At 39.8% G+C, this 20,684-nt stretch overlaps 1 protein-coding gene and 1 long non-coding RNA gene across 6 annotated transcripts in view; one reads left to right on the forward strand and one right to left on the reverse strand.

Annotated features, from left to right (window-relative positions):
• The window catches only part of CELSR1 (cadherin EGF LAG seven-pass G-type receptor 1), a 184,989-nt gene extending 171,450 nt beyond the window's left edge, over positions 1–13,539 (forward strand). The window contains exons 29-35 of one of the 5 annotated variants that reach the window (XM_044423374.1): positions 2,111–2,236; positions 4,953–5,089; positions 5,410–5,510; positions 5,601–5,768; positions 6,767–7,009; positions 9,040–9,304; positions 9,916–13,539. In XM_044423374.1, coding sequence (XP_044279309.1) covers positions 2,111–2,236; positions 4,953–5,089; positions 5,410–5,510; positions 5,601–5,768; positions 6,767–7,009; positions 9,040–9,304; positions 9,916–9,940 — 1,065 coding nt within the window. In that variant the 3' untranslated portion in view covers positions 9,941–13,539. The other 4 variants (XM_044423376.1, XM_044423377.1, XM_044423373.1 and 1 more) reach the window with 4 other exon arrangements.
• LOC123020027 lies at positions 1,987–19,981 on the reverse strand. The gene is made up of 3 exons (XR_006414012.1): positions 19,900–19,981; positions 19,175–19,176; positions 1,987–2,000 (listed from the first exon to the last, which is right to left on the reverse strand). It is a non-coding gene; the product is annotated as an uncharacterized LOC123020027 (long non-coding RNA).
• Positions 19,982–20,684: the final 703 nt, after the last annotated feature.

Here is a 20,684-nt window from a genome sequence, read left to right on the forward strand (position 1 = left end):
TTAACACAGAGGATCATTTCATAACATTTGTTAGCACCAAATATCATAATGGAAACTTAAACTGACCTGAAAGATTGAGACTTATTTACTTGTTTTAACAAAGTTCACAGAAATATATGTTCAGAGAGCTCAGAATTGTTTCCACTGACTCTGAGCATGGAGGAGCTCCATAGGGGCCTTTCTAACCTTTACGTGGTGATACTGTGCAATGCATGCATTCAGCTGCACAGCACATGTGTGTTCCACTCTCTAACAAAGAGTTCTCCCAACATTTATTTGCAATAGAAAGATGGGCTTTTTGACAGGGGCTAGTTGTCCTCTAACTAGCTAGAGGACAACTAGCCCAAAGAATATTACATGACAAAAGATAAGTGTTAGTTTTATTGGTTCCCAGCCTTTCTAACAGCATAGCTCATCAACAGTGCCTCCATTTTTGTTCTGGACTTTTGTTGGGATTTGCCTGTTAAAACAGTTCTGCCTCACAGTTCAATTGCAAGGCATTCCCTCTTGGAATTATCCCTGTGCATGATGCATAGTGCTGCTCTGTGATCAGTTTGTAGGCTGTCTCTTTCTCCTTGTTCCTCTTAGCTCCACTATGAGGGATAAAGGCTGTCTTTCCCTTCTGTGCTTCTGTCTTGGGGAGGTGAGGCAGTTTTTATATTCTCATTAAGCACTTCCAGTCCCTACCACCATGTATGTACATAAGAATAGCTGTGTGAGTTGAGTTCTAGACTTCATCTAGTCCAACATTCTGTTCACCCAGCAACCAACAAGTTGCCAATGGGATGTTCAGCAGCAGGACATTTATTTATTTATGTGTTTATTGATTGTATTTATATCCCACCTTTTCTCTGCAAAGAACCCATACATAATCTTCCTTCTTCTTTTCATTTTGTCTTCACAACAATTCTGTGAGACAGGTCTGACAGAGTGCATGCCCAAAGCCCAAGTAGTCACCTAGTGAGCTTCATGGGTGCATGGGGACTAGAACCCATATCTTTTGAGTCCTGATCCAAGATTCAGACCACTATACCACACTGGCTCTGATACTAGAGGTAGCATATTAGTAGCCAGTGATAGCCTTCTCCTCAGTGAATTTTTCCAGTACTCTTTTATATACATCCAAATTGGTGTCCATCACATCTTATGGAAGTGATTCCCATAGTTAAACGATGTCTTGTATGAAGAAGTACATCCTTTTGTCTGTCCTCAATCAGTCTGATCAGATGATCCTGGCTTCTTGTATTATAAAGAAAGAAGGAAAATGTCTCCCTACCTACTTTCTTGGCACTGGATCAAAAAGTGCGGCAAGATTTGGCTCATGGGATCACTTATAGTTGGACACGACTGAACATCTGAACAACAACTACTACTTTCTCTGTATATGTAAAAGAGTGTGTTCTTCCTTCATGCCCCCCTTACTTGACTTTTTCATTACGCTAAACCATCCCAGATGCCAGAATTGTACACAATATTCTAAATGTGGTCCACTCCATAGATTTACAGACCTTGTTGTTTTCCTCAACAGCTCTGAGACAATCCAAGAGAACGATGAGCTCTTGGGTCTCATTTCAGTCCACAGGGCCAAAAAGTTACATCCAAGACAATAATTTCTTTGTCACAGGCTTTCTTCTCAGATGGTCAGTGAAGTGATTTGGAGATATCGAAGATGAATGGTGTGCGATTCTGACACATGGAAATCATTTACACTGAACATAGTTAGACTGAGGAATTCACTTCCAGAAGATGTGGTGATGGTCACCGACTTAGATGGCTTCAGAAGGGGATTAGAATAATCTGTGGAAGTTAAGGCTACCAAGGGCTACTAAATGTGCTCTCAGTATACTGCCCCCAGGGTTGGAAGCAGCATCCCTCTGGCTACCAGTTGCTGAGGAAGAACAGTGAGCTCCCACCATCATGGGCTTTGCAGAGGCTTCCGAATGGCCACTGTGGAAAACAGGGAGCTCCACTTGATAGGCCTTCCACCTGATGCAGCAGGGCTGCTCTTTTAATGTTCTGTTGATTGTGTTTGTATGTTAGAATAAAATTTTAACACATCAGATTTTTTTTCCTTCTCTTTCTTCCTCTTGTTCTGTCTCAAAAAATCTAGGGCCTCTTTATCTTTTTCTTCCACTGTATATTCAATAAAGAAGTGAGGAAACATTTGAAGAATACTTTCACTGGAAAGAAGCCACTTCCAGATGACTCCATGACAACAAGAGCTACCCTGTTAACTGTAAGGAGCAATTTTGCATACGCATAATAGCCTGTATATTGACAACTATGCAAATACTGCATTTTATCCGGTCTCCCTGCTCTCTCTTCTCTCAGCAATTGGCTCAAAACTGTTTGTTTTAAATTGAATACTCTCTTGCATAAAATAGAGCTTTGACTTTCTAGCCATCCAGATATAGTTGGCATTTTAATTATTCTCAGTAGTTTTCTTATTGTGTTTATAATTAATGATTTATTTAGCTAACCTCTGGAAATCATGAATTACAATTGATTGTTTTTTCAGCAAAACTTTCAGAGAACCTAAAACATTATTTTTAAAGGGTAAAAATACAGTTATGTAATCCTGTTTGTGATTTGATACCCAAATTAATTTCTGCATGGATTATACTTGCAGCCTTGTTCTGTAATTAACACTTCTTTTTGTTACTTAGATTTTATTAAGTCTTGTTTGCAGCATTAGGATATAAACAGCAACACTTCAACAGCTTTTTCCCCCACCATCCCATTATGTAACCCCAATCTATTGACCGAACTAAATCTGACATTGGGAAAGTGAGAAACAACAAGAAAGAGCTAAGAAGAAACAACAACAACAATAAGACAGACAGAGAGAGAGAGAGAGAGAGAGAGAGAGAGAGAGAGAGAGAGAGAGAGAACTTGCACTTATTCTCAAATCAAACACATTCTAGATTTTCTTTTCTCTAAGTGAAACATCTATATTAGTTTCAGATTTAGACATTTAGATTTAGATTTAGACATTAGATTCAGAAACCTATAGCTTCTCAGTTGTTATATTTCAGTTAAAAATATAATTGATATAATTCAATTAAAAACAGTTTATTTATTGTTAGAAATATATAATTAGAAACCACCAGTGGATATTTGCATTGCATCAGAACTATACCATTTTTGCCTTAGAACAGTTCTGCATACCCTTGGGGTCCAGGTATATAATAAGTGTGCAGACAAATTATATTAAAGGGCAGTTTTGTAGGAAAAGGTCACTTTCATTTGTTGAAACACTCTTTCTACAGATACTGAACATGAACACGGTGTCATGGGGTACAGGCAAGGTTAGCTTATGTCTAATTGAGTTTTCAGTAGTTGTTAAAGCAAAAAGATGTATGACTCAAATAGCTTTTGGAAATTCTAGTAAATTTTGAGGAGGGTTCTTTGCAATATAAATGAAGTCTGTGGTCTATGTTTCTTAAAATAGAACTCTATTGACTTAAAGTTACATTGAGCAGTTGCCCCTATCTGCTTGGATCTTAAATGATCCTGGTCCAGAATGTTATCAAGCTACATAGTTTACAGAAAGTGTTGGCATGGAATATGGAGTCTGGGTCAGATCAAGTGAGACAGAATTCTGGAAACCTCCAAGAAACCAGGGCAAGTTTACCGTGCCTAAAGACTGGAGGAGAAATTTTAAGTTCAGTGGGACAATATTTGCTACATTCCATGGATTTAAGACCACTAGCTATTTAATGACATTTTTTTGCCATTGCCAGCATAGTTTAATAATATATCTTCCTTTTTATTGTCAAGCTCATCCCTGAGTTAATGTTATAACTGCATCTGATGCCCAAATTCTTGATTATAGAATTCCTATGGTTATCTTAAAGTTGGACTTAAAGAGAAGCAAGGCATCCACATATATGATCTTTTTTTATTTATGATTCTCTTTTAATGCCCACTATGTCATAATTTTCACAAATTCTTTCTATAGAGCATTTCACATATTACACAACCTTATAAACTTAATGTACCCTTAAACATACACTTAAAGTATCTTAGATATGCATCTAATGTATAAAGTTACTCATAAGGTTTTGTTACCTTAACAGTATGGATATGTGACTAAACATTTTTTGTCTGAGACTTCATTAGAAATAGGAATCAAATGAGGAATTATTCCTAATCTCTTCCTTAAGGCTCTGAAACGTTGACTTTTAGGAACAACAAAGACTTTGTTTTGCCCTACTAAAGTTTGAAGCCTATCCCTAAGGAATATTATTGAGGCTCAGGACTTTTTTTGTCATAGAACGCACCGGAATGGCATTCCGGCACCTTTTTTCCAATGAATTTTATGAAGTGATTTTGAATTGCCGCCTGATCAGCAGCAAACATCATTAACATAGTGCCTGTGGGCTGCTTTTGTGTCTGCTATCTGCTATCTGATAGTGAGATAGTGAGGGTGCTGCTCAGCTTGGGATGCTGCTCGGCTTGGGATTGGTGTGTGTGGTCGCACACTGAGTGCTTGCTGCCAGCGGCGACGTGAATTCCGGCACCTTTTTTTTTTTTTTTTGCAAAAAAAGCACTGTTAAGGCTAATCCTTTTTTGCACTAAAAGTTCAAGCCCTGTACAACTTAATATCTGTTTGAGTGCCAAAGCTCATGACTAGAATAATCATATGATGTGGCTCTTGATGGGATGTACCACTTCAGGTAACAGGAAGGAGAAGCATCGCTCAGAATGGCCCACTGTATAAAAGCTATCTGAAAACAAAAGAGTGGCATGCCAGGTAGCAGAACAATAAGAACTGTCTCCCATGAGATGCTGTTTTCTTTAGAGTAGCAGTTAAACATGCTTTATCACATGATTCTGCTTTGTGGATAGCTTGGCTCTAAAACTATTCAGCTTTTGGAGAGATTGGTGGATGTTTTCTGATGGAAGGGGGTTTTATCAACTGAATTGCAACTTCTTTTCTTTCTTCTCAGCGGTCTCTGAACTGTAATGATACATACGTAGAAGAGCCAAATATGTATCGCACCACTATTGGGGAATCCACAGTCTCCTTAGAAAGCACCGTCAGGTCAGCCAAGAGTCACAATAGCTACCTTGCTTATATTCTCAGGTAATCTGGTGGTGGTGCATGGCTTTCCAGCTTCCCTTTCCTCTTTGTACTGCTTTTGCAAATGAAAAGACTGCATTGCCACTTTGGCATGAATCTGACCTTGCTTCTTGTATTTTGCATCTATGCTTCCTTTTTCCATACACTTTGATTGGACCATTCCAAGAAAATGTAGATTGGATGGTCAATGCAGTGGCTTTACTAATATTATCAGTCTGTCCACCAGGCAAATGTTACATTGACAGAGCATACTAGAAGTGGCAGTGTGTTGGTGTTGCTTAGACATTGAAATGCTGACTTGGAAAGCGCACTCTTTTTCTCAGAGATGAAGCTGCCCAGAAGCTTAGTGTGTCAAGCCAAGCAAGAGCTGGCCATGTTGAAGGTGATTCCTCCATCTTCCGCAGAAAGCCATCAAAATCCAATGGTGAGAGAACAAACATGCATTTCCTCTATTGCATTTCCTCTATTTCTTTCCTTCCTCACTGTTAGTTTCACCTATCATTTTTTTCTGCAGAACATGATTCTGATTCGGACAGTGAGTTGTCCCTTGATGAACACAGCAGCTCATATGCTTCCTCTCACTCTTCGGATAGTGAGGAAGATGTGATGGATGCAGAAAAGAAATGGAGTGTAGCCACCCCAGTCAACAATGACCGGGCCCCAATTCATAGCACTCCCAAAGGTAAGAGAATAGCTGCCAGAACTGTGGCTCCTGGTACATAAATGGACATAAAAATAATCTGAAATTCTAATCTGTTTCAGATGGTTTAATGATCTCATCCTTAGCTTATGTAGATTAAGATACCAGAGAAGCCAGTCAGAAGGCAGTCACCCTAGACCTGTCTTCCCCAACCTGGTGCCCTCCAGATGTGTCAGACTACACATCTCCTGCTATCCCTCAGCTAGCATGGCTGGAAGGAATGCTTAGAGTTCTGGATGGACACAGCTAGACTAGAGGGCACCAGGTTGAGAAGGCTGGTCTATGGCAACACTGCCTCATAGTCGGTTCATAAGCATAAAAGGGAAAAGACTAAACTAAAGCTGTTCATGTCCAGGCAAGTGAAATGCATGCATCTCCAGAAGGTCCACTCAATCTTTTGCTACTCAACCACTGTTACTTTGGATCAGGGGCATGGCAAGCAATCAAATTGGCAAGATAAGGAATCTATACATTGTAGATGCTGCTTAACAAGAAGCCTTTCCCATTATTTATTGATGGTACACAGAAAAGGTCATGGGAGAACCATGCGGTAGGAAAGACCAAACAAGAACATCAAATAACACTCCCTTCCTCTCATGAAATGCAGATCTTGGATCCAGCCTACTTATCCAACCCAAAATGGGGGATCAGAGCAGTGAACAATACAATAAAGCAACCCTATTCATATTTACATTTTCAAAACATATTCTGAAAGTCAGAGTTCCTATCCAAGAGCCTAAACCTGACATTATGGGCAACTCGGTTTTGAGCTAAAATGTGTGGGCATACTGATCTACTGGTTTATTTTCAGCAAAACCAGAAAGCTCTCTCATTACTTAATGGACCCTCCTCTGCTCTGAAGATACTTGCTCGTAAAAGGATTATAAGAAGAGCGAAGCTGTTCCCTCAAACTGAAGCTTCCTAGTTCCTCTGTGTGCACGTGTTTACATTTGGTTTGGTTTTGTTTTATTGTCCTGCAGTTGATTCAGTTCCCAACCATGTGAAACCCTACTGGCCTCCTGAGGGTATAGCAGCAAGTGACAGTGAAGAGCCAAACGGAAAGCAAAAGTTGAAAGTAGAAACAAAGGTTAATGTGGAACTTCACCGGGAAAACCAAGCGAACCACAGCAGTGAAGCACCTCAGGACAAAGAGAAGGAAGGGCAGCAGAAGGAGAGCAAACCACCAGCCCAGCAGAACCATCAGCAGCCAGAGCAGCGGAAAGGTAACAAAGAAGAGTTGGAATATGCTCACACAAGATGTTGTGTTGGCCTGCACTTGGATGGTTTTAGAAGGGAACTGGATTTTAGAAGGGGATGGAGCACATGGTTACGACTGGCCACTGCTTTCATGACACTGTGTTATCTCCTGGATTACAGGCAGTAACTGGGTTCACACTCATGCCCTCATTGTGAGCTTCCAACACATATTAGGTTGACCACTGTGGGAAACAAGATGCTGGGCAAGAGAGGACTTTGGTCTCTTCTTAGTCCTTAATAAATGTTTTGTTAAAATGAAGAAGAATGGAACACAGAGTCAAGGTTATAGCTCAGGGCTACTTCATGCACTGTAATTTTGGGTTTGGCAACCTGCTTTAGTTGGTTTCCTTTCGGCTGTCCTTCTGCCAGTATTATTCAAGAAGGCATTTGGCCTGTAAATGGGTCTGTTGGGTTGGCTGCTTTATTTTCCTGTTCTGTAATTGCTGTATCTTAGTGCATGGTCATGTATTGTTTGATTGTTTTAATCAATTTTAATTGTGCCTATAAGCCATCCTGAATGTCATGTTTGGTAGAAAAGTGGGGCATAAATCAAACCAAACTAAATCAAATAAATAAATCATACTTGCAAGATCAAACAACTTTGCCTATCCTTCAACTCCCCTTATTCTTCACCATAGGCTGTACAAGCTAGGGCTGATGGGAACTGTAAACCAACTGTAAACCCCTGCTTCAGTTGTAAACCTAAAAAAGTAGAATGTGAAGGGAATAGACATTTGAAAGTCTGTGCTTCATAAGTGGTGGGGAGCTGAGGTTGATTGTATCTCCCTGTTGAGTGTAAGCTTGGTGGCATACCTAGGTTTTCCTCTGCCTGACATTTTGTTTATTTATTTATTTAGAAAATGTCTATGCTGCCCCATTCGCTGAAGCCTCGGGGCGGCTCACAAAACATTAAAATATAATACATTAAAAATATAAAACGAATTACAATATAAAATAAGTCGCCCTGGCCAAAGAATAAAATAAGGAAATAATATTTGCAATTAAAATGACGTTTGAATAAAAAGGTCTTCACCTGGCACCGAAAAACAAATAACGACGGTGCCAGGCGGACCTCTCTGGGGAGCGCATTCCATAGATTGGGCGCCACCGCAGAGAAAGCCCTCCTCCGAGTACCTACCCTCCTAATTTCCTTCACGGAGGGTTGCCGGACAAGGGCCTCTCCCGCAGATCTCAGGGGGCGGGCGGGCGTATATGGATGTAAGCGCTCCTTCAGGTAGCCAGGACCCAAGCTGTTTAGGGCTTTATAGGTCATCACCAACACCTTGAATTGGGCCCGGACTTCAATGGGAAGCCAGTGAAGCTGACGGAGGACTGGAGTCATGTGAACATAACACCCAGTCCCCGTCAGCAGCCTGGCAGCTCTTTTTTGAACCATTTGAAGTATCCGGACCATCTTCAAGGGTAGCCCCACATAGAGCCCGTTACAGAAGTCAAAATGGGAAGTCACCAACGCATGTGTCACTGTCGCCAGGCAGTCGTACTCCAGGTAGGGGCGCAGCTGATGGATACATGAAAGGTATTGTGACATGCCTAGGAGATGCAGAAGACATGTTGAACTTTCTTTAATTTAGGGGTGGGTGGCTGGGTGGCTCCAGATGTTTGGGCCTACAATGGCCATCATTCCCAGCCAGGATCACTAATTGTGAGGGATCATGGGGATTGTAGGCCAAAACTTCTGAAGGACCACAAATTGCCCAACCTGCTGTGATGCCTTGAGCCAATTCACCTATCATTAACGTCTGCTGAGAGTACACATGGAAATAGTTAATTTATCTTGTTTTATCATAGTTTGAAATAATGTTGTAAGCCATCCAGAGACAACAATAATGGACGGCATACAAAATTTTAAATAAATAAATTAGAGGTTCAACATTTATTTTTAAAAGAAAAGGTTCATTGTTCCTTATTAATTACAGATCCAAAATTTGTTTTCAAAGGATTGCCATTCATCTCTTCCCTTTTCTTTCTATTACAGGCATATTGAAAAATAAAGTTACCTACCCTCCTCCATTAGTGGACAAAAACATGAAGAATCGGCTACGGGAAAAACTGTCAGATTATAATCAAACCACTATCTCATCCAGAACCACTTCTATTGGGACTAACAATGGAGTTCGCTCCAATTCAGACTCTGGGGTAACAATAAAAAACCCGAGGAGAGATCAGCCTCCAGAACAAATAAATGGTTTAGCTATGAATGTCCACGTGGGAACAGTAACGGCTGAAACCTCAGATTCTGAGTGAGTGCCATTTTGGAAAATGGCTTTCTCAACCCTACTGACCTATGTTGGGTTTCTGATGCTTTCTCCTTTCCACCGAGTTAACACTTTGTTTTTCCAGTGGCCTATTTCAGACATTCATTCTAAGCTCCATTCTAAGACCTTATCTTATGAAACCAGGAATAAGCACTGGGGTCATTTGCTCATTTCTTTCCCTCTTCTACCTCCTCTTCCTCATGTGCCCTAGCCTGAGCACTTCAGTCCTGGTGAGTTCTCAGTTACATGTGAAATAAGGAACTCTGACTTAATATCAGTTCGTAAACCAGAATCAGATCCTGGAACTTAATCATTAACTTCTCCTGAACTAACCACCATCTTCTTCCAAGCTAACCCTTTACCAGTTACTTTAGTCCAAGAACTCCCTTTTATGTTCATTGCCTGTCAGTCATTGTTCCCATGTTTGTCCTTTGCACTGCATCCCAGATGAGCCTTATTGTAGGAAGCTTCGACTGTTGAAGCACGGTTGTCCCCCTGCATGATAACATACTAAACCAACTAGGTAGTTTCACTTAGAATTGTTGGCTTGCCTCTGTTTAACCTTCAGTTGCATGATTACTTCTTCTCACAAACAGAGGCAGTAATGAAACTTCAATTTGAATCATCAGGAAATTGTGATGACTCTTGTGACATGGAAGGACACCTTCACCGTGACATCACTGGGAACCTCTTGAGTCTGCGTATTCATGTCCCATAATGACATCACATCTGGGGAACATTTCATATTGCGGAAACTTGTGACTATACTGCTTCCTATGAGGCACTCACTATGGCTACTTAGATTACTATCAGTGCCTGATGGATTGTGTAAATTGTGCCAAAACACATGGAGACCAATAAATGGAACTCACCATTGGAGAATTATGCCTTTCAAAAAAAGTTGACAGAGCCATAGCATTGTTGCGAGGCCTGCCAGGCAGGACAGCACATACCAAGAAGTGACTTATTCCTGAAGAATAAATGCTCAATAGTACAGCAGAACATACCACCAACTAAGTACTACCTGCTCTTAAGACAGGGGTTTTGTCCAATGGGATTTCTACACTCAGGAGGAAAAAAAGATCACACCAAGTGCCGCTTAATTTCTTCATCAGCTTCTACTCTACGCCAGCTTGTGGTGGACACTTTTGTCTTAAAATACCATAATTTTGAGATATAAATATATATATATGTAGATAATTTTATATATTTTGTATTGTGATCCTTTAAAAAGGTTCTTTTGTACATTTCACATATATACTGATTTTCTTAAATTTAATAGCAGGAGAGCAATTGTGAAAGAGCTTTGATATTTTTTATATTAAAAAAGAATTGCACAAGTATACTTGAATTTGGCATTTGAGGGGAATGGGGGAAAATGTAACTAATGCTTGTACCAAGCCCAACTAAACTGTGATGCAGTCTTTTTTTTAAAGGTTGGAAAGTGTCCTGGGACATCCACATTCATAAGCAGAATTTGTCAGAAAAAATTGTCATCTTTTAAAGAATACAGTGTGCATTTTTATGGTCTCGACACCAACCAACCAACCACAACAAGATATATCTGGTTCTAATTTCTATGGCAATCTGACCTTTTCCCCACTTTTCTTCTATGTGCAGACATGTCCTTTTTACAGTGATGTTCACATCCTGTCCTTAGCAGGATTTGAACTGTTCTTACAAGTAAAAATATTTTTTAATATTATCAATTGTTTGTAGTAAATTTACGTAAATTTTCATGCTGGTCCACATTTAACTTTGCTTTTCAAAAAAGCAAAATACAGTAATAAGCCTACCATGGAAATTGTGTAACGTTTCATTTGCTTTTGCAACTGCTCTCAACTTTATTTGCCAAAGCAGAACAGAAGAGGCCCTAAGGAGGCGTCAGTTCTAATTCCCCAGTTATTCAACAGTATTTACAGGGTGGGTTTTGGTTTTTTTTTTTTGGGGGGGGGGTTACAAGTAAACTAAGTGTAATTTTTCCATGGAAGGTGAACAAAAATATTTGAACAAACTGAGGAGTAGCATCTATTTCTGTGGCGTTTACAAAGCAGGCTTAGAGTTTGTATTATATTTTGAGGATATGTGTTTTGTAAGATGCCTTTCACCTTGGCTAAGCCCTTCCTCCTTGGGGCACAATCCAATGGGAATTTTGTTCTTGCACGCCCCTCTGGAACAAACCAAAGCTGTGCTAAGGTACAGCTGAATAGCGGGTGCTAGAAGTCAAAAAGTCTTTCCTCCAAATGAAAGATTTAGCTATAAGCTCTCCAGAGAGTTTTAAGCAAGGCTGACATTCCTAGGGCCCTTTTCATGCCTGAAATAATGAAAATACTGGCATACCTTATATTGCTCTTGTGTTGATTATTGTGATTATAGTATATGTGAAGTGCTTTAAATACCAGACACTTAAATTTCTGGTAGAAATACTAAATGTCTGCTTTTGAGGAACACACTCTTATTTCATGCTTTTCACTCTCAGCTAAAAAGGAGCAAGGAGGACAGCTTGACTCTTCAGGACCATTGTACCGTTGAAGCTATAAAAGTCTCAAATGCTTCCTCATCAGGTAGGGAGGGAGTCAGGGATCAGTGACGTGGACTACCTGATCCTCCTTCCCCCAGGGCTTTGAATGACCTGTTAGAAACTCATAACAGTTTCAGGATCTTCTCTGAGGAAGCCTAGCAGCCCTGCCTGGGAGGTGGTTGTGGAGAACCTGGAGACAAAACCCAAGCCAGAAGGGCTGGTCTTTTCCATACACACAAACATTTAAATTGAGTTACAGGATTGATTGCTGATTGATTTTCTTTGCCTGTAGTAATATATAAACAGAATTCCCATTGGATTGTGTCTGTTGCTTTTCACAACATTTGATCCCATTTCCAGTTAAATGGGTATATATTTTGTATATAACATTCATTCTCCTAGCTACCAAAACAGTCTTTCTTCCTTGTGTGCATGTATATAGAAAAGAGCAGATTCAGGTCAGACATAAAACAATATTAGTAAAAAAATAGTAAGCAGAATAAATGAAATAAAATATCCACCAAGCTTGCACAAGTTTTAAAATATTCTCAAGCAATAGATTTCAATCAATTTTCAGCTTTCTAATTCATTATTGAGAAAGCATGCCTACTAATTGAGTGATGCAATAATTAAAACATATCCTTTTATAAGTAAATAAAGCCTTTATAGTACACAGTGGCATAATGGTCATACAGGCTACATGCCTTTTGCACTACAGAATTTATATTTGTTTAATGGAGAAGTTGTTAAATTCAGTATAATTGTTCTGCACACTCTCCCCCTCTTATTATATATGCACACATGAACATGAAACGAATTAGTAAATTACAGATGTAGATGCAGAAGTGCCTTTCTAGAAACAAGGCCTGGTAGATACTGGGCAGATCCATGATCCACCAATATGTAGAAAGTCATGGTCATCAGAGTGTATTCTTAATTCATACAATAATTTTGTCTCATATTTATAATACTTGATGTTAGAACTCACATTGTTGCCCTTGGTTTGTTCTTTTACATAGAAGATATTAATCCTAAGGGCATGAATGTGATCCAGCTCATTAAAGCACTCTTTCACCCCATTGATTTCAGTGGAAAAGTTAACTATGTGCTTAAATCTTTCTCTCTCTGAAATTAATGGGCCTTAAAAGTTCTTAACTTTGGTTAGTGTTTCCATTGAAGAGATTATGAATGCTGACGTGAGGTTTTTCTTGTATTCAGAAGTATACCATGTTATTTAAAGCATGAGTCATAAATGGATTTTTAACAAACAAAAATTCAATTTATTTGGTCATCTTTTACCAACCCTGTTCTTAAGAGACCTTTTCAGAGAGGAGAATCTGGCTCTTTAAAAAAATTGCTTTCTTGGTATGTGAAACTTTGATGTAAAAAAAGTTTTGAATGTGTAAGTATCTGCCTATCATCCTTGGATATATGCTAAATGATGATACAACTGTTTAATTTGTATGTGTATATTTTGCCCCAATGAGATGTAGTTAGCTATTTTTTATTAGAATGGTTGCAGTAAAAGTGTCAGCTGTGCTAATCACAGAAAAAGTGAGGAACTATTTTTTACCATTTATGGCAGATTAGACACTGGAGGGATTTTTAAACAAATGTCTATTTATTGATGTGCAGAACACTGGAATTCAAGCACAGCTGAGAGGAAATGTTAACAATAAATTAAGGTTTCCAGTTTGTATTTATGCTTCGACCATTTCTTTCTTTAAAAGGATGATAGCTGGTGAATGTTGCTGTCTTATATTTATACCCCACTTTGATGTCTGAAATCAAAACTCAAAGAGATTTTTAAAATACCAATAAAATACTGGCAAAACATAAAATGAAATGAAAACAGACATCTAGAAATGAACACGTTTCCAGTAAAAAGGGGAAATAAAACCCCATTGCTGCAATCCTATGCATATGTAGCCAGGAAAAAGTGGTTCACATCAGCATCTTGTTCAACAACGTGTCTTTGACTCCTGCCAGCAACCCACCCCAAGAAGAGGCACCCTCATTTCTCAGTAGCTGCAAAGAAAGATGTGGTGGCAGTTGGACAGAGTGACACCAGTCAGCATTGCTAAGATGCACACATCTTAAATCCTCCTGTTCTATGCAGAGTGGAAATCAGCCTCTCTGCATAACCAATGAAGAGTTGCTAAGCAGCCAGGCACTTGGCTCTCATGGCCTTGTCCAACAGTGAAGGCGTTCTGATTGCAAGCACATCTAAATGCATCCGAAAGTGCATTTTTTGTATTGCTCTGTTGTGATCTTTCTGGCCACTCAACAGCCCCTGAGGTAAAAAGCCAGAGAGATTATAGATTATATTTCCAGGCTAACACCTGCCAAAGAAAGCATTTTCCTCCCTGCACTTCAGTTCCATGAGGGTTCTTAGTGTGAGAACAACAATCATAGCTGCTTTGTATAAAGTATTTACAGAATTACATTCCTTTATCTCAGAGTAAAAATTAAAAGGTTATTTGGCTAGGGGGCAGAAAGAGAGAAGTTGTGAGGAAATTTTAGGATAAGGAGGAAACAGAAGAAATCATCCTGGATACAACAACAACCCTAAGAAAGACATGGTTTCCAGACAAAGAATCTATTTAAAAGAGTGAATATATGAGGCAGACTTTGTCAAGTCCTTGAATACTAATTTTCTCATGGTCCGGTAAAATAAATTTCTCTGGCACTCATGAGAGGAATACAGGCTTGGTATCAAAATCAAATCAAAAATAATTGCTAGATAATAGTTATCATATGTGATATTTGAAAGATCTTGTTTCTAATACTATTGGATAGATGACAGGGAGAGACTTTCTAAAGGTCTTTTATTTCTGTGCACAAACCTTTAACTGGTTGCATTTATTACAGGAATGTACATAGTGCTGAACATTATGGTGCATTGACATTACAGTGATAGACTACTGTAATGAGCTTGAAGCTGTGAAACTCTTAGTATCATGAACTACAGCACAAAAGACAAGTCTTTTGTTACTTGCAATGTGCGGCACTCAGCACTTGGGTAGAATTGACCTACTATATAGGAAACGGGTGGCATCATATACAATATTCCTTATGATGTGTCATGCACGCTGTTGGCACTATAAAAGTATGGGAGAGAGCGCCTGACCCCCCGCAGAACTTGCAATCTAAAACCCTGTAACAAGCGAGGGCAGGGAATGGAGGCATAGGTGGCCAGAAAGAATAAGTTAGGCACAGTATACTTTATATTTTAGTTAGGCACAGTATACTTTAACTGAGTTACAATTAGGTCTGCATTCTAAGCAGTGGTATCAAGGATCACAGAAAAGGTGAGTTTTGAGGTAGGATTTGAAGGAAATCAGAAAGTTTACATCACACAGGTGTTCTGGGAGGCGATAGGAATGTAGTAGTCTGGAGGAGTAAAAGTCATTTGACCTGGCTGAGGCTGGAAGTGCACAGGAGTTTATAATTAAGTGTCCCAATAAGGATGCCACTGTGCCTGACAGCACATTTTAAATCAGTTCTACCAGAGTTGGGCATCATCATGGCTATCTTTTGATAAGCGGTCTAGCCATGATAACTATACTCAGAAAATACGTGGTTGTTTTCTATGGGCTTCCACATCGTAGTGCTACAGTCCATTATGATGGCTATCGTCTCCCCTGCCATCCTCCAAACCGAGGCCCACTGGTGTCCCTTCCTTCTATCTCCAGTAGGTATTGACTGGTGGAATTTAAAGGTGATTTAATAGCCCAAGACCACAATCCTCCTGGTCAAGTTCCTTCATCCAAAAGCACTGGCTTTCCCAGGGGCTGGGATATTTACTGCTTTCAGTCTTGAGGCACAGAAAACATAACTCTCAACATGACCAATAATTAATTATATTTATTTCTATGCATATAAATAGGAAGTTTGGCTATAATTTATTAAAAAGCAAAGAACTAGTATAAAAAAATTCTGCTCATGGCAGTTCAGAGATGAAATTCAGTCATTTGATGAGTATGAAAAGCAAGCCCATCAAGCACTAATGAATCATATTGCTATAATAAGGTTTCCATTGATACATAATAGTTTAAAGGCTCCTGCTTATTTTGGGTGCTCTCTCCATTATAGGGTTTTTTTTAATAATGGACAAAAAATGTTCATGTTTTCTATGAAGGCAGCATTAAACAATATCCACCTGTGCCTTTGATGACATTACAGTAGCAGAAATTAAGTGCTGAACTATGCACAAGGGGAGAACCCAATGAAATTTGTGTTAGCATAAATTCAGTTGCACATTTAAGATTGCTGAACCAAACCTTTGGATACCACCCACTGTGTGTTCAAAACTATTTTAATCACTACAGCTTTAAGTTTCATAAATGCATGTTTCTGAATAGAGTGAACTTTTATGGGCTGCAATGAGAACAAGAACGATGCCTCAAATGGCATGCGTACCTAAACGCACATCCTAACAGTATGCTTTGCAATCATGCCTTGTTTGCCATCACTCGGAATAATGAGTATAATTATAATGACCATGGTACTTTAATGGTTGCCTTTCACTTCGTCATTTAATAATGAAGATAAATATTACAAGGTAACCCAGGATTATTGCAACCCTATGCCAAACCAAAAACAAAATGGGTTGACTCCAGATTGAGCAGTGTGCCACTAGGCTGAGAGAAGCAGCCTTTCCCACTGTAGTCCCTTCGATCCCTGAAAATGCTACACAGAAGGGAGTAAGGTAGGTCATGAAGAGAGGAGAAGTGGCAACCTTAAGTAAATACTGAGGGGAGAAAACTTCATGAGAGCTGTACTCACTATTTTGGTTATAGATCCATCCAGAAGCCACAGCAACAAATAAAAATACAGTAATACTAAGATACTAATACTATTAGTATTAACACTAATACTAGTATTAATATCACTAGCATTAATACTAGTACTAATACTAATAGTACCAAGAATAGGAGCAAAATGGTTTGAATCACAATACAAGCCTAAATATATTCAAAATATTGTTGGATGAATTTGCCTGCTACTTGAGAATAAATTACGTTATCAAAAGTGCAAACTCCAACAAAAATGAAACAGCAAGAACATTAACCTTCTCTGCCAAGAATTTTGCCATAAAATAAGAAACCACAAAAGTTTAACCAGCCCGATTGGACACAGCAAGAAATACGTTTTGTTTTTAGTAAACAGACAGCAGGAAGAATATTATCCAAGAAAGAACAGCTTAGACCTTGTTACTGTCATGCATCAAAACAGACAATTCTGAATGAAACGGGGCCACACTTGGCCCAAGTGATGCCACATCAAGCCTCAACAGAAAACAAAAGAAAGCTGGCAACTCAAGTGTACCCACGAGCCCAGGATCGTGGATAATGAGCCTCATAGCATCCTGCACTTAATGGGAACACAAATTCATTAATCAATGCTAGCAGCACCAGCTCCATTCATAAAAAGAAATTATCTTTACCCTGGGAGCAGCAGTAAGGACGACACTCTTCCATTTTACAGAGGGATTAAATTAATGTCTTTGAGCATTGCACCATTGAGGGAAAGTGGAAGGACTTGAGTGACCAGAATACCTGAGATGTTGGCACCTTCAATCTTGGCTTAATGCAATAAACATGCTTCTTTTGCATAATTTATAAGTAATTTAAAAATAAAGCTAAGGAAAAAATGCTCTCCTTACTGAAAAATTGAAGGCATAAGAAATCGCCATTTCACCATAAAGCTGTTTATATACACATATGAGGTTCTGTTTGGATGACCTAGCATTGAACTCTTAACATGCTTTAGGTTGCAACTGTATGGCCTCCTGACACTATCTTGAGGGCCGCAGGATTATTTGGAGCACCATTCTACGGTCTTATAGTTTTGGAGCAGGGACTTGGTACCCCAGGCCCCCAGGCCAGCTCCTTCTCTGAGGTTGTAAGCTGGCCTCAGGACAGCAGAAAAGGGGGCATGCCAGGGGGAGGCAGAGAATTGAGGAGGCAGAGACTGAGGCCTGATTCCATACCCAAGAGGTGTCCTGGTCTCCCTCTGAGGACACGATCTGAATGCAATGCAGGGTGCAAGGTGATCCGTGGCAGAAGTCACTGCCCCCGCCCCTGCCCCGTGCATTGGCTATGCAAGCGCCTCCGAGTTGCTTCTTCAAAATCAGAAGGCACTGGACTGCACCCTTAGCTACCGTCCGAGTCACACTGGCAGGGATACAAAGCATAGTACAAAGGTTATTTTCTCTTGCACACTTGGTTATTTCCAAGCACACGATGGAAACATTTTGAGTGTATTTTTAAAATAAAACTCAAACAAGTTAATGATGAGTGTACTGGCATTCTGACTGATGGCTGAACCTGTACTCTAAAACCCATCATAACCATCACTAACCTTTTTTTTTAAATAAATCATATGCCATTTTAAAAAGCCCAAGGAATTAGAGAGTGAATGGTTTTATCTGTACTGCATATTGGCTGACCTGCTGCTCTTCAGGGATCAGTAACTCATCTCTTGTGCTCTCAACTCAGTGAAAATAGAAGAAAAGAAGACCAAGATCACCATGTACATCAATATCTATAAACTATTTTGGTAAATGACTGTTAGGGCAGAACAAAATGTTTTAAGGCATGTGGTGATGCCACCAGATACAGAGACTGCATCTTAAGCTCTTTCCACTTCCTGGTAAAGTGTTAAGGAATTTATGCCATATTCCGACACCACTGCAGTATTTCACCCTCCCTGACCCTCCCAGGGAGAGAGATGGAGGAGACAGGTAGCACAAACATAGCAGCAGAAGGATGCCAGGTAATTGGCCTACCTGGTTGGGGATGATGGGAGTTGTACACAAATGCATCATGGAGGCATCAGGTTGGGATGCTGTGCTACAGAAGGGGCAGCAAGTTCAACCTGCGACTGCCATTTTAGCAGTAGCCTTGAGTGCCTGAGAATGCATAGTTTTGTCCTCAATAAGGACATTTGCGGTGGTAGAGGCTCCTAAATGATGCCATCGGTATTGTTTTCCACATGCTTGCTTTGATTTAAAGACACTGACTGATCCCACAGAGCTAATTTCTGCTTTGCTTTTTTTACTTTTTTTATAGGCCAAGTTAGGGTCCATTAAAAGAGTCTTAATGTAATGGCAGACAAGATAGCATTATGGTAATGGATGGGTTTTATACAAATTCAATAGAGAGAGAGAGAGAGAGAATCATAATCCAGAAGAATAGATAGCTATTATCATGAATAACATACCATACAGTAAATGCTAAAGCATACTGACGCACTCAGACTTGTTAAGCTTTAAACTAACCTTTGCAAAGCCCAAGAATAGCTAACCAGAAGGCTTCCTAAAGGCAAACTTCTCCAAATGCCTTTCTACACACACAACTATCTCTCCCTCAATGATCATGTCAAGGTCGCTTTCACAAGGAAGGTGACACCTTCGAACTCAACAGGAAGATTGGAAGCATTCATTCTTTAGCCAGGATAGAGCACGGCGACATACAGAAGTTACAAAAGGCAGAGTTCTTGGAGGAAAAAAACACGGCCTCAAAGAAACTAGTGGAAGTCAAATGCTATGGACAGAGGCCCACAGGCTGACCTCACCATGCAGTCCTTCAGTCCCAGATGTACTCCACCAAGTATGTCAACTAAAGGATAATTGCCATCAAGACCATTAATGTACAGAGAAGCAGAAGACGATGTACACCAAAGAAGATGAGAAGGAAGTACAGCCTTCCTGAATGAGATCATCATCAACAACAACATCATCATCATCATCTCCCCTTTCCCACCCCATTCCTTTTTATTCTGTGTCATGTATTTTAAACCTTATTTGTAAACCACTCTGGAAGATGCTTTGACTGTAGAGTAGGGTAAATACTTTCATGGAATTAATTGTTGAAATAAATAATGCTATGAAATGCAGTCAGCCCTCCACATTTGCAGGAGCTAAGGGCCTAGGACCCTCACAAAAGTGGAAAAAAGCACATATGTCTCTACCCCTGCTCCAAACCTTATAATACCAGTGATCATACATGTAGTGGATTGCTTCTGCCTCTCTCTCAGACCTTCCAGCAAGAACCCCCTTCTTCATTTATTCCATTCCTAAGTTCCTATTCCCTGCCCTCCCTTTCACTCACCAGGGGCTCCTCTTTGCACCAAGGAAATGCCAGAGGGATTTCCCTCTCTGGATAGGCTGGCAAGAAAGCGTGCTTTGAAGGCCCTCTCTCTCAACCCCTTTGCATCTTCTGTTTTCTCTATGGTGATTTTCTACAATAGGCCACAAAACAACAACGACTACAATTACAAATCCCATTGAATTATCAATGGCAAACTCGCAAATTCTCAAATCTGCGAAAGTCAAACCCACCAAAGTTAAGGTTCGACTGTAGTCATGTATATATACACTCACTTTAAATATTGTTAATCTCCACTACCTTTATTTCAGTGGGGGATTTTAAATGAAGAAATTGCTGCTAATATCAACCAGGCCATCGGAAAAGCATTTCTTTGGAAAGCTGCAGAATGACAGCAAGGCAGGGCTATACTATACACACAAAAATGCAAGATGTCTCGGGCTGTCAGGAGACTTGGAGGTACAAGGCCTTGGTTCAAAACTATTCAGCAATTGAATTAACCCAGTTGGGCATTGAATGTTTCACAGAGGCTGGAGAAGTGAAAGAAGAGACCAGCAGAACACTGGTGAGATCACTGATTACAGTAAAAGTGGGGAAATTCACGCGCCATTTTCTTCTACTCTTCCTTTGAACATTTAAGCAACCACAGCAGGTAATGTATAACTTAAATTTGGAATTACCTCCACTGGTGTGTTTGTAGTCTTCCCTTGTTTACTTCCCTTTGCCCTCC

This window comes from Varanus komodoensis, unplaced genomic scaffold (assembly GCF_004798865.1).
Source record: "Varanus komodoensis strain SLA01 unplaced genomic scaffold, ASM479886v1 scaffold13_3, whole genome shotgun sequence".
NCBI lineage: Eukaryota > Metazoa > Chordata > Lepidosauria > Squamata > Varanidae > Varanus > Varanus komodoensis.